The sequence below is a fragment of the Salminus brasiliensis genome, chromosome 24, assembly GCF_030463535.1.
Source record: "Salminus brasiliensis chromosome 24, fSalBra1.hap2, whole genome shotgun sequence".
In the NCBI taxonomy this organism is placed as follows: domain Eukaryota; kingdom Metazoa; phylum Chordata; class Actinopteri; order Characiformes; family Bryconidae; genus Salminus; species Salminus brasiliensis.
The window spans coordinates 932509-947399 of record NC_132901.1 but is presented as its reverse complement, the minus strand read 5'-3'; the positions used below and the strand labels follow the sequence as shown (position 1 = coordinate 947399).

At 47.3% G+C, this 14891-nt stretch overlaps 1 protein-coding gene across 1 annotated transcript; it reads right to left on the bottom strand.

The window, feature by feature from the left end:
• Positions 1-2645: 2645 nt before the first annotated feature.
• On the bottom strand, positions 2646-14864 carry LOC140546379 (stimulated by retinoic acid gene 6 protein-like). Its single transcript, XM_072669575.1, has 16 exons — positions 14811-14864; positions 13389-13446; positions 12747-12847; positions 12273-12403; positions 11554-11674; positions 11422-11467; positions 11026-11154; positions 9785-9858; positions 9528-9639; positions 9173-9329; positions 8404-8484; positions 7745-7949; positions 7520-7639; positions 7174-7337; positions 5786-5926; positions 2646-5672 (listed from the first exon to the last, which is right to left on the bottom strand). Coding segments are annotated over exons 1-16 (1800 nt in total). The 5' UTR covers positions 14813-14864; the 3' UTR covers positions 2646-5514.
• Between the last annotated feature and the right edge of the window lie 27 nt (positions 14865-14891).

Here is a 14891-nt window from a genome sequence, read left to right as displayed (position 1 = left end):
GAAAACACAGCAGCCAGCGCCAGGGCTACAGCCTCAGAAACACACACACACACACACACACACACACACACACACACACACACACACACACACTACGCTACATGTCCAAAAGTATCCAGACACGCCTTACTCTCATCCGTCTGGACACTCCTAGACTACACCAGATGCTGGAACATGGCTGTGAGGAGGATTTGATGGCCTTCGTGTGAGGGCAGGTCCTGATGCTGCACTGAAGGTACTGGATGGAGCTCAGTCACTCCAGAGAACCCCACAGCTGGGACCGGGGCCCCATGTTGGGAACTGGTCGAGGTGACCTGAGGGTCATGTGTATTCTGGTCTGTTGGTCAGAGCTTCTCTATGGAGGTCATAGGAGCTGAAGGCCTGTAGGTGTCTGAAAACTTTTGGACCATAAACTGGACTCAAACACTACTGTTATGTTTAGGCTGGAAGGGAGATTATTATTATTTCCTCATAAATATGCTTGTTTTTATGGTTATTTTTGAATAATTGGATAATTATTAAAATCTCCTCTCGTCACATTTTGCCGCCTCATCCAGGCTAGGCTAGGCTAGGCTAGGCTAAGCTAAGCTAAGTCAAAACATTATAGCTAGCTGTCTCCATTTTAAATGGTTCAAACTTCCATTTAAACCCTGATTAATATAAATATTATTAATAATATTAATAATAAGTAACATTTACTCTGTTTTATAGTCGGCTAGTCTAGGGAAACGGGCTGTTAGCTAACGAGCTATGCTAACTTGTGTAACGTTAGCTATAGCTAAGCTAAACATAGCTACAAGACCAGTACAATTTAATACAACCTATGAAAACACTTAAAACACTTATATTAAGCTAAATTTATAATAAACACACACTATATTTACACACATTATTCATATCCGTGCTGTTAGGCTAAAATGACAAAGCCGAATTTAGCCAAGATGACAATTCGTCCGTTCCACCTTAAATCGCGCTGCAGTACATAAGCGCTGCTCCACTCCGTCTATTCAAGCTAACGGCGCTATTTAAGGTGGACCGGAGAATTCCAATGGTCCTTGATTAGAACCTGTAGTTCTTGGACAATTATTAGAGAACCTTGTAGAGAACCTTAAGAACATTGACTCTAAACAGAGGTTATCTAAACTTCAACCACATGTTAAGATGACAAGTCGTCCGTTCCACCTTAAATCGCACAGTGTCTATTCAAGCTTGCGGCGCTATTTAAGGTGGACTGAAAAATTCCGATAGTCCTTGATTAGAACCTGCAGCTCTACGACAATTATCACTTAAATTAGAGAAAGTAGAGTTTAATTACAGATCCATTAGTACAGATTTTACACGACGGTCATTTCATCTTTAACCCCATGTGTTAATACAATTCGTCCGTTCCACCTTAAATTGCACTGTGTCTATTGAAGCTAACGGCGCTATTTAAGGTGGACCGGAGAATTCCGACCAGAAGCCGGCGTTACCTGTTGATTAGGTCCAGCGCTGGACGGAATTTGATGCAAAATATAGATTATTAATGCAAACGTTTTAATAAACTACATATTTTGTCATTTTTTAACGTAATAATCAACAAAAAAATAAAGAAAAATTAATAAACACACGCAGTAATAAAAGCTGCAACCCGGCTCCATTCACACACGCTAGCCAACTAACCTCGAGTTCCGACCTCACCCGCGGTGAAGGGGGCTCATCTGCAGGGCGCATGTGTTGGGTTCACAGCCCAGACTGTGTGAATGGGGTCAGATCTGACCTGGGAAAGGGGCTGGAACCTCACCTGAGTGCGCGTGAGTGCAGGAAACCGTGTGGACGACTCTGCACGAGCTGAGCGCGCGCGCTCGGTGAGGTCACTACGGGGTCAGAACTAATTAAAACAATAATATTTTTAATTAGTTTCAATTATAATTAAAAATGTGTTACAGCCTTGTGTCAAAATCTAGAATCTAGAGATGAATACTTTTCCATTTGAATTATTAGAAAAATCTGATTCCCTCATGGAGGGTGTAGATCAGAAGGTCAGAAGGTCAGAAGATCAGAAGATCCCTCACCAACTATCTAGAGCGAAGGTTCTTGGTTCTTCCAGGTTCATGGAACATCTAGGCTAGAGGTGCCTGCTATTGATCTCGTGTGTGTCGAACGGCGTTATCTGTACGGCTAGATGTTGGTTCTGAAGGGTTCTGCATCGTACTGACAAAAGTATTTGGACACCTGCTCGTTCAAATTCAGTTCAGATTGTCAAAATCCTGCTTTGGTTGGACTGACTGTCCTGACTGTCTCTGCTGTCCAGGGAAGAAGACTAGCTTTCCTCTAGATTTGGGAGCAGAGGATTTGATGGCAAGGGCCTTCCTGAGGTCAAGATGTTGGATGATGACGATCACCACCCCACCCCACCTCCCCAACCTCATCCCATCCAAAAGTACTGGATGGAGCTCCACCACTATCATTCCAGAGAACACAGCTCTTCCACTGCTCCACAGCTCCTCAATGCTGGGGGGCTTTATACCCCTCTAGCCCACGCCTGGCATTATTAGGCAGCATGGAGCCGATAGGGTCATGATGTTGATCTGCTCCAGAGAGATGGTCCTATTCTTTTGGCAGTACTTCTTCTCTACAGGGACTAGACAAGCTGTGTGTGTGCATTTGCACATCTGTGTCAGCAATGGGTTAAACAGAAAAGAAGCTGAATGCATTTATTAGATGCGTCCACAAACTTTTGGACATATAGTGTCTAAAAGGCCAACAGTCCACAGTTATGATCATTTTATTTACCAGTTACACAGTGTCTCTCTCTCTCTCTCTCTCTCTCTCTCTCTCTCACACACACACACACACACACACACACACACACATACACACTATCAGCTGACCCTCCACTCCGACCACAGGGCCTCTGCTGTCCAGATATTATTGGCATGGCGGCCCGTTCTCAGCGCAGCAGTGCCGCGGGCACGGTGGTGTCCAGGGTAGTGTGTGTGGCGCTCGTACGAGTGTGTGGGGTAAGTCAGCGTCACTGGTAGGTTGAGAGTGGGTCCAGCACCCAAAAATATCCGGACAAGAGCAGCTCTGTGGTCAGACACTGACCTCTGATGTAGGTCTACAAACTGTGCATCAGCAGATGATCTACTGCAGTCTAACTGAACGAGGAAGGGGTTTCTGATAAAGTGGCCAGCAAGGGGTAAAGCTACAAGAGAAGGGTTTCTGATAAAGTGGCCAACAAGGTGGAGCTACAAGAGAAGGGTTTCTGATAAAGTGGCCAACAAGGTGGAGCTACAAGAGAAGGGTTTCTGATAAAGTGGCCAACAAGGTGGAGCTACAAGAGAAGGGTTTCTGATAAAGTGGCCAACAAGGTGGAGCTACAAGGGAGGGGTTTCTGATAAAGTGGCCAACATGGTGGAGCTATAAAGGAGGGGTTTCTGATAAAGTGGCCAACAAGGTGGAGCTACAAGAGAAGGGTTTCTGATAAAGTGGCCAACATGGTGGAGCTATTAGGGAGGGGTTTCTGATAAAGTGGCCAACAAGGTGGAGCTACAAGAGAAGGGTTTCTGATAAAGTGGCCAACATGGTGGAGCTATTAGGGAGGGGTTTCTGATAAAGTGGCCAGCAATGTGGAGCTATTAGGGAGGGGTTTCTGATAAAGTGGCCAACATGGTGGAGCTATAAAGGAGGGGTTTCTGATAAAGTGGCCAACAAGGTGGAGCTACAAGAGAAGGGTTTCTGATAAAGTGGCCAACATGGTGGAGCTATAAAGGAGGGGTTTCTGATAAAGTGGCCAACAAGGTGGAGCTACAAGAGAAGGGTTTCTGATAAAGTGGCCAACATGGTGGAGCTATTAGGGAGGGGTTTCTGATAAAGTGGCCAGCAATGTGGAGCTATTAGGGAGGGGTTTCTGATAAAGTGGCCAACAAGATGGAGCTACAAGGAAGGGGTTTCTGATAAAGTGGCCAACACAGTGTAGATATAAAGGAGGGGTTTCTAATAATGTGGCCAACAAGGTGGAGCTACAAGAGAAGGGTTTCTGATAAAGTGGCCAGCAAGGGGTAAAGCTACAAGAGAAGGGTTTCTGATAAAGTGGCCAACAAGGTGGAGCTACAAGAGAAGGGTTTCTGATAAAGTGGCCAACAAGGTGGAGCTACAAGAGAAGGGTTTCTGATAAAGTGGCCAACAAGGTGGAGCTACAAGGGAGGGGTTTCTGATAAAGTGGCCAACATGGTGGAGCTATAAAGGAGGGGTTTCTGATAAAGTGGCCAACAAGGTGGAGCTACAAGAGAAGGGTTTCTGATAAAGTGGCCAACATGGTGGAGCTATAAAGGAGGGGTTTCTGATAAAGTGGCCAACATGGTGGAGCTATAAAGGAGGGGTTTCTGATAAAGTGGCCAACAAGGTGGAGCTACAAGAGAAGGGTTTCTGATAAAGTGGCCAACATGGTGGAGCTATAAAGGAGGGGTTTCTGATAAAGTGGCCAACAAGGTGGAGCTACAAGAGAAGGGTTTCTGATAAAGTGGCCAACATGGTGGAGCTATTAGGGAGGGGTTTCTGATAAAGTGGCCAACAAGATGGAGCTACAAGGAAGGGGTTTCTGATAAAGTGGCCAACACAGTGTAGATATAAAGGAGGGGTTTCTAATAATGTGGCCAACAAGGTGGAGCTACAAGAGAAGGGTTTCTGATAAAGTGGCCAGCAAGGGGTAAAGCTACAAGAGAAGGGTTTCTGATAAAGTGGCCAACAAGGTGGAGCTACAAGAGAAGGGTTTCTGATAAAGTGGCCAACAAGGTGGAGCTACAAGAGAAGGGTTTCTGATAAAGTGGCCAACATGGTGGAGCTATAAAGGAGGGGTTTCTGATAAAGTGGCCAACAAGGTGGAGCTACAAGAGAAGGGTTTCTGATAAAGTGGCCAACATGGTGGAGCTATTAGGGAGGGGTTTCTGATAAAGTGGCCAACATGGTGGAGCTATTAGGGAGGGGTTTCTGATAAAGTGGCCAACAAGGTGGAGCTACAAGAGAAGGGTTTCTGATAAAGTGGCCAACAAGATGGAGCTACAAGGGAGGGGTTTCTGATAAAGTGGCCAACATGGTGGAGCTATAAAGGAGGGGTTTCTGATAAAGTGGCCAACATGGTGGAGCTATAAAGGAGGGGTTTCTGATAAAGTGGCCAACATGGTGGAGCTATAAAGGAGGGGTTTCTGATAAAGTGGCCAACAAAGTCGAACTACTAGGGATGATTTTCTGATAAAGTGGCCAGAAAGGCGGTGCTACAAGGGTGGGGTCAGGAAGATGGAGCTGGACACTACCATGAACACCACCATGTCCGTGTCCCTGTTGAACGGACACCACCTCAGTAATATGTGGATGACAGTAGGGGTTGCACACTACACTGTATCCACCGGATGGCGCTGTAGGCAGCTGTGGACGACAGTGTTCCAAATCCACCCCCGTTCCTGCTCCAGCGACCTGTGGAGCCGTAGGACCTGAGGGTCCTACACAGAGGGTCCACCAGCATGGGCCGAATGGTCACTCGCTGTTGACCATAGAGGTCATGGCCCGAGCGATGGCCAGAGGGTCTTTAGGGGCGGGACTCCGTTGCTTCCTCAGCAGGATGAGTTTGGGGTTTTTCAGGAGGGTGTAGAAGAGGAGCCAGCGAACACGGACCCTGCCCCCTGCTGGACCGTCTGGGGAAGACATGAAACGACACCTTCATCATACACCGAATGTTGAAAAATAGGTGGACTGTCCCTTTTGGCACACAGCCAAGTGGACAGGGCAGTAGGACAGGAGTTCTGACCTGTGCTGTGGAACTGTGAGTAAGGGTTGGCCGCTGTCTGTCTCTCCAGGGTCCAACTGAGCAGCAGGTGGCAGAAACAGACCATAACTGGGTTGCTATGGTAATGGTCTGCCATGATCATCCCTATCCATGTGCGGTAGCCTACAGACACAGTGTGAATTAATCAATTATTAATTAAGATTAATTAAGAGAACAGCCAATGGACAGCCCTCGTCTCTGGGCTAGGGGCAGTGAGCACACACCCACCCGGAGTAGTGGGCAGCCACCTCAGCGCCCAGGGATCAGTTGGGGGTTAGGTGTCGTGCTCAAGGGCACCTCAGCCTTAAATGCTGAGGGAGGAGAAAGCGCTATTCCTTCACTCCTTCGCCCCAACTTCCTGCAAGTCCATGGGACTGAACCAACAACCTCCCGGCCTACTTCTTTTAGGGCTTTAGACCACGACTGCCCACTATGTACTTATCTAGGCAATGCTGCTCTCAATGCTGCTATTATGCTTCTGTTCACAAGTCCCCCTAGAGCGCTGGGTCATCAATCACAGGGTTGTGGGTTCTACACTCACTAAGCTGCCGCGGCTGGCCCCTTGACTTCTAAGAACCTGGCTTAAGGGGCGCCTCTGGGGCAAAGAGGTTGATGGCCTTGTTCAAAGGCCCAACAGTGGCAGCTTAGTGGGTATAGGACCCACAACCTTGTGATCAATACCTGCCACCTTTGGGCCCTTGAACAACTCTATGATCAATAACAGGGTTGTAGGTTCGATACCCACAAAGCAGCCACTGTTGGGCATGTGAACAACCCTATGATCAATAACAGGGTTGTAGGTTCGATACCTGCTAAGCTGTGACTGTTGGGGCCGTGAGCAACACTGTGATTAATAACAGGGTTGTAGGTTCGAGACCTGATTAGCTGCGACTATTTGGCCCATGAGTAACCCTGTGATCAATAACAGAACTGTAGGTTCGATACCCACAAAGCAGCCACTATTGGGCCTGTGAACAACCCTATGAACAATAACAGGGTTGTAGGTTCGATACCCACAAAGCAGCCACTGTTGGGCCTGTGAACAACCCTATGAACAATAACAGGGTTGTAGGTTTGATACCTATTAAGCTGTGACTGTTGGGGCCATTAGGAACTCTGTGATTAATAAGAGGGTTGTAGGTTTGATACCCACTAAACTGCCACTGTTGGGCCCATGAGCAACCCTGTGATCATTTACAGGGTTGTAGGTTCAAAGCCCACAAAGCAGCCACTGTTGGGCATGTAAACAACCCTATGATCAGAAACTGGGTTGTAGGTTCAAAGCCCACAAAGCTGCCACTGTTGGCCCGCTCTCAAGCACCAGTCGACAGACCTTCAATTGTCAGAGTGACCTACACCTTTGGTTTTACCTGGATCCATGGACTCATAGCCCCGCTGCATAATGGTCCGGTCGATCCGAGGCACGAGCCAGGTACCCACAATGCAACTGTTCAGCAGCCGCAGGATGCAGTTGCTCAGCCCCATGATGACGTTGTAGAAGAAGAAGAAGTAGTTAAAGTTGTGAAAGGCCTTCCTGAAGAGGAGAGGAGCACAGTGCCTGTTAGACCCAACCCCTCCCAACACATACAGACAATAACGAGGGGTCCTCCAGAACCAGGGTCGGGAACCACTGTACACCAGAGACCACCAGCAGTCCAACCCTCCGACACCCTGTATCTACTCTGGCTACATCAGACCTACAGTAGCGGCAGTTACCTGTTATTGAGTGCCAGGGGCTTCTCTCGGTCCTCCGGCGAGAGTTTGTCCTGCAGGAAGAAGATCCGCACCAGCAGGACCTGCAGCACCACCAGGACGATCACTATGAAGATGGTCAGTCTGAGAATGGTCAGCAACACTTGGGATGAGCTCCAACTCTCCAGATTCCAGCGCTAAGCTGGCCTGAATGAATTCAGCGTTTACTGACGTCGAGGCCGGACTCACAGTATGATGGCGACGTGGGAGAACCAGGGCAGGAAGCCTCCTTTCTGAATGGGCAGGATCACCAGATACACGAACAGCAGCGCGAACACGAACTGGACAAAGTGGACGATCAGGTAACTGATCGTCCACCTTTGTCCAGTTCGTGTCTCGCGCTGCTGTTCGTGTATCTGGTGATCCTGCCCATCAGAAAGGAGGACTTCCTGCCCTGGTTCCTCCCCACCGTCGCATCATACTGTGGAGTCCGGCCTCGACGTCAGTAAACGCTGAATTCATTCAGGCCAGCTTAGCGCTGGAATCTGGAGAGTTGGAGCTCATCCAAGTGTTGCTGACCATTCTCAGACTGACCATCTTCATAGTGACTCGTCCTGGTGGTGCTGCAGGTCCTGCTGGTGCGGATCTTCTTCCTGCAGGACAAACCTCTCGCCGGAGGACCGAGAGAAGCCCCTGGCACTCAATAACAGGTAACTGCCGCTACTGTAGGTCTGATAATCAATTAGTAATCAGTGTTAACTAGGGCTGGACAGCATTCCGAATTTTTTTTCCGGACCGATATTTTGGCGTTGATTCGTCCACGATATTTTTTGTTTTCCGTTATTCAATCACAAACAGGAAGTGGGTGGAGCTTATCCTGAAGCAGAAATGTGGGTGGGGCGCGTTGCCGTACCTGTAACACGCCAGAACGTGGAACGTGTAGGTGACCGAGGTCAGCGAGGCGAACAGTGTCGTGGCAAACCAGGCCTCTAGGAAACAAACAAACACAACGGATATCTGTAAATGTACCCTGCAGAACCCTGCAGAACCCTGCGGAACCCTACAGAACCCTCCGGAATATGTATGGAGATGTTCATGCAGTGTAGTCTGGGTGGGCAGGACAGCCCTCCCTTTCCCTTTGCATGATGATAGCCAGTGCTGGAAGCATTGTGTGACAGTGGGAGGCTTGGATAGACTCAACTAGGGGTGGGGCTTATAAAGTAGGCGTGGCTTCGTGTTTTTTTTTTTTTTGTAATGCAGAAATGATTTGCTGAGAATGATATAATAGACAGATACACAGATCAGCAGATCCACGGGTCTTACATAGAAATAGATAGATTCACTACATTGACAAAAGTATTGGGACACCTGCTCATGCACCCTTCCTTCTGAAATCAAGGGTGTATAAAAGCGCCGATCCTGCTTTTGTTGGAGCAACTGTCTCTACTGTCCAGGGAAGAAGGTTTCTACTAGATTTTGGGAGCAGAGCATTGCTGTGAGGATTTGATTGCATTCAGCAAGGTCAGGATGTTGTGTCAACAGCAATGGGTGCAGCTTAAATTAGCCGAATGCATTCATTAGAAGGGGTGTCCACAAACTTTTAGACGTATAGTGTAGATGTATAGATTTATTGATTGATTGATTGATAGATTGATCGAACTGATCGATGGATCTCACTCCAAGCCACATGGCCGAACTCGTCCAGATACGGCAGCATAGAGACGAACAGATTGTCCGTCTCGTTGAAGGCGTGCGCCAGCTCCTCCACAGAGTCCGTCACAGCCACCAGCGTCGAGAAGATGTAACCACTCACGCTGTAGTCCCCGAGAGTCATCTATACACACACACACACACACACACACACACACACACACACACACACACAGTGACTTCACAGAATCTCCCGATGAGTCAGTCTGACGTGTCGATTCCTTCTTCCTGAACAAATTCTTTGGGTGAATGACCTGACACACATGACCCCCACACACACACACACCCACACACACACACACACACACACACACACACTGACCATGTAGAGTCCGATAAGGGAGATGACGGCAGTGCCGATCATCCTGTTGGGGAATTTAAAGTAGGGGTCCCAGTCGTACACCTTCCTCTGGAACCAGGTCTTCTCCGGTGACCTGGACGGGAAAACAAGAGTGTGTGTGTGTGTGTGTGTGTGTGTGTATGTGTATGTGTGTGTGTGTGTGTGTGTGTGTGTTAAGGCCTGTCTGCATGCTTCTGAAAGTGTGTGTGTGGGTGGGGTGTGTATAACTGTCTGCGTACCGTTCAATAGGTCGTCTCAGTAGTGTTTGTACATATCTGAACTGATGAGACTGGACAAGCTTCTCCTCCTCCACCTGCAGATCACACACACACACACACACACACACACACACAGAGAAAGAGTGTGTAAGTGTCTTCTGTAAGAGTTAGATGATCTACATATGAATTATTGAATTATTCTCCTTTAAACTGCAGATATAAGAAATATCAGAACCACAAGCGGCAATCTGCGGGGACCAAGCACTATTTGCTAGTGTCCCGAATAGTGCTTGGTCCCCGCAGATTGCCGCTTGTGGTTCTGTTATTTCTGTTATTTCCAAACTGTGATGTCATTTTGTGTATCTTAATTCAGATAATAATATTGATGTTCTGAGTTGGCCTCATTTTATAGTCCTATTAGAAACCATACTTTACTATATTTCTTTATTTCAGACCGTGAAAAAGAAAGACAGTATTCTGGCAGCCCCAAATATTACTTATATAAATTTGACATTTCCTCTGAGTGTTCACACATGTTCTGTGCAAAGGATTTAGACACCTAAGCAGTTTTTTTTAACATTAAAAATAATGTTATGTATAATTACATACAATTCTAATTATGTATAATTCTAAAACGCTTACGTGAACACATTATTATATGTAAAATTGCAAAGTTAAATATATTCTAAAACATTAAAGTAAGTAAAGTTTCCTTTAACTTTTTAGAACGTGCAGTGCTGTAAATAAAGAGTGAATTTAATTAAAACCTTTGTACTTTTGAAAATGGTAATGGTAACAATCCAATTTCTGAGTCCAAAAAGTAAAAATCTAAATATATATATATAAAAATATATATATATATACACATACCTTTTTATATACAAGTTTTTATGTATACGTTTTTTATAAATATATATAGATAGATATAAATATATATAATTTAAAGTAAAGAAGATATAAAACTATTAAAAAATTAATATAAAAAATATATATTAAATGTCAAATCTTAAGGTTGTATTAACATCTTAATCAGCAGCTCATCTGATCTAAACTGTGGGGCTGTATTATTTATACATACGATCAGATCGGATCGGACCGGTATCGACTGAGACTGATAGCATTAAGAGACTCGGATTTGAGGGCAAAATAACCTGATAGGGAAAGTCTAATCACAACAAGAGCTGTGCCATGAGGGCTTGGACCCCAAATAATGCAGTGTGTATATATATATGTGTGTGTGTGTGTGTGTGTGTGTGTGAGACCTGTTCGTTCTGTAGCAGTAAATGAATTCGGACGGCCTTCGCCACTATATATATGAACCGTCCCATCAGGAAGCCCAAACACAGGAAACACGGCCACTGCAGGATTATCTTCTCATAGTCCCCCATGACCTACACACACACACACACACACACACAGATATGGTCTACATATGAATTATATATATTATATATATTTATACTGCGGATATATGAAACATCATAACCACAAGCGGCAATCTGCGGGGACCAAGCACTTTTTGCTAGTGTCCCAAGCTATGATTACTACTATAGCACCCCCTAGAGGTGAAATGTCACTCACACATTTTTAATACACACACACAGCATTTAAATCTGTACATTAAAACACATTAAGGACGTGAAGTGCGGTTAACCTACCAAACCTCCAGGACAGGTGATGACATCCCATAATCTCACTATCAACCTATTAAACACACAGACACACATTACCACATGCAGCCAGTGCTGGTATAACCGTGTGTGTGTGCGCTTGCACGGACGTTCGATTACCAGGCCAGTGTGTACAGCAGGCCTAGAACTCCCCCCAGCACTCGGTGGCTTGTTGACAGGCAGACGAAGAAAGGCATGTAGGCCATGCCCACCTCCAGAGCCCCCAGCAGATACAGGAACGCTGAGCAACACACACACACACACACACACACACTGATCAGCCATGACATTAGTACTGGGTATCGGGTCAAGTGAACAACAATGGTGACCTGAGATACTTTGACAGAACCTGACTGTGACGTTCTAGATAAAAGACTGGGTCGGAACATCTCCAGAACATCAGACAGGTTTCGTGGGCTGTTCTCTCCTGGTGTGTGGTGGTCGGTACCTATGGTAGCAAACGTGCTCCAAGGAAGGGCAACCTTGAGGGCCCACTGATGCTCATGGAGGTCCCACCTCATGGAGGTCTTGGTGCCAGATACCACAGCAGGACACCTTCAGAGGTCTTGTGGAGTCCATGCATCGACAGGGGGATCTCCGCAATGGTCTACAATGGTCCATTTAGGTGCTAGATACTTGTCTACCATGGTTGGGGACCTAGTTATAAAAGCCCCCAGCCTCCACCTAGGTCCAGGTCTGGCAGGGCTGGATTCTGGATTCTTCAAGCCACTGCAGTAACCTTAGAACTGATGGACCTGATGGACCTGCTGGGATCTCAGGCTTAGGGAGGGATCATGGAACGGTATCAAAGCTCTGGGTTTGCGGTGTGCATCTCGTACCTTTGGCCCAGGTGGGTACGGGAAATGGTGTGTAGGACTCGGAGAACAGCTGGAGTACGCTGGGAGCCACGGCGCCAAACGCAACACCATAGGACCAGCGGTTGCTCATGCTGCCGATGAAATCCAAGGGCCTGAGAAAGCAAACAGACGGTAAACGTCCACTGAAAACCAACGATGCCAATGCGCCCCCTAGGGACGCGGTCTGAGGAAAGCGTGGGTTCCCAGCTTCACCACACCAGGTAAGAGAGCGCTGCCAATTGTGCTCTTTCTGACTCCGGCTGCTAATGGCAATGCGGTGGCATGGCTCGGGATTTGAACTCGTGACCTCCCGGGACAGTATCTCCACAAGGAGATATGGCACAAGTAATGGCACCCTGAATTATTAAGGCCAAAGGGCCCCATGATTGGGCACAGTCTGATGCAATGTGTGTGTTCCTGTGAGTGTGTGTGTGTGTGTGTGTGTGTGTGACTCACACCACAAAGCCGAATCGTCCTCGGAGGTAGGGGAAGCGTTCCTCGAAGGGCCGTGTCTTCTCTCTGTGCTGCACGAACGACAATATTGCGATGATACACACCTACAGGAGAACAAACAGTGCATTATCACACACCCAACCGTGAAGCATGGTGATGGTAGTGTCATGTCGTAGCCAATCAACCCCAGTCAACCACAAAAGTATTTGGACGCCTTCTAATTCATCGCTTCTTCTGAAATCTTCTGTCCAGAGAAGAAGACTTTCTACTAGATTTTAGAGGAGGAACATTGCTGTGAGGATTTGATTGCGTTTAGCGATTGTAAGAGCGTTACTGAGGTTGAGGATGTTGGAAGAGGATCACCACACCACCCCACCTCATCCCATCCAAAAGTACTGGATGGAGCTCCTCCACCACCATCATTCCAGAGAACACAGCTCCTCCACTGCTCCACAGCTCCTCAATGCTGGGGGGCTTTACACCCCTCTAGCCCACGCCTGGCATTGATAGGCAGCATGGAGCCAATAGGGTCATGATGTTGATCTGCTCCAGGGAAAGATAGTCCTATTCTATTGGCAGTACTGAGGTAAATCATTGAGGGGTTAATTAGAAGGTGTAGCGAGAACATAAATATTGATAACTCACCGACGGAACAAGAGAGACGTGGAGGAACAGGTCCAGAGGAACTCCACAGTTGTCTTCCCTGTGGAAGAAGAAGACAACCAGCATGACCAGCATGATTAGCATGATTAAGCTGGTCCACCAGCATGACCAGCAAGTACCAGGTGGTCCACCAGCACCACCAAGCTGGACGACTAGCATGACCAGCATGTGTCCCCAGATCTAAAAGACGGCCCTCAGTCTATTAACTACCATCGATTGGGTTTCCTGAGGGCTCTCTCGAGGTCGGTGCAGGTCAAGGACGTCCAAGTTCCTGGTGTCTGACTCACCTGCCCATTTCACGACCTCTCTTATGGACGGCAGATCGTGATGTTTGCTCTCCAAAAGCCCCACACACACCTAAATCATGTGTGTCACGTCTCAAAACCACACCTTCTCCTTCAGCACATGAGCGTCCTGCTTCCTTTAAGGTCAATCCAGACCTATTATTGTGCTGAGAGAAGTGAAACTAGCTGGAGGAAGCAGCTCAAAGGAGCCACAGAATGCATTTGAGAAGTATCTGAGGTCTTATTTCACGCCAAATGTCAATTTACCACCCTGTTATTGCACCTCAGAACGAGGCGGGCTCAAGCTATAGTAACAAGCCCCGCTCTGATTGGCTGGTTTACGGCACTGGCGTCGACTCCCCAGTCTTACCGGATTGAGGTGCCGTCCTCTCAGCAAGCTGAAGAGATTGCTTGTAGCCGGTTAGCTTTTAGCCTAGCCCCCCACCTTTCTCGGCCTTTCTCGAGCCGATGTGAATTTAGCTCCAGTTTGGTTCACCGGAGGTCGTCCTGTTAGTTTTGGAGGGTGTAGAGAGAAGGTGGTAAAAGCTAGCACTAGCGTTAACTTTTAGCCTAGCCGCGTTTTAGCCTAGCTCCCCTTCTGCGGACACTGGCCCAGGAAAAGCCGAGGTCACGATGACCTCGGCTGGCGATGAGCTGCTCTCCAGTATCAACAACACCATATTCTCCTAAAGACCGCCGTCGCAGTGTACAGGTTTGAGGGTGGGGTTATCTGTAGTGGGCGGGGCTTATTTGCATTTTGTTATATTTCAAGACTGTGATGTAACAGTTTTGATGGTTTTGCTTCTGCTGGATGTTCTTTTAAATAAGGAGCAAGAGGGTTTGAGGTTCACGGTTCGCCACCTCCATCTACTGAACTCTCATTGAGCCTCACTATGCTAAGCTAAGTTAGCTTTCAATGAAAACGGAGCGTTTCCCACAGCCAGATTCAGCCCTGACCAAGACTGAAGGCCTTTCAAATGCAACGTACCATTGGATACCTACAATTTAGTCCAGCGCTAGGCTTAATCCGTGTCCAGAAGCGGATGCTAAGCAGCTAATCACTCTAAACACTCCCCAACACGCTACTGATGAGCTCGTGAAAATAGCTGAAGTTACTCACATGGCTGTCTGCCTCTCTGTCCTCCGGCCCTGAGCTTCAGAATGGAGCCTCAACATATCTCAACCCATCAGCGCCTAAACT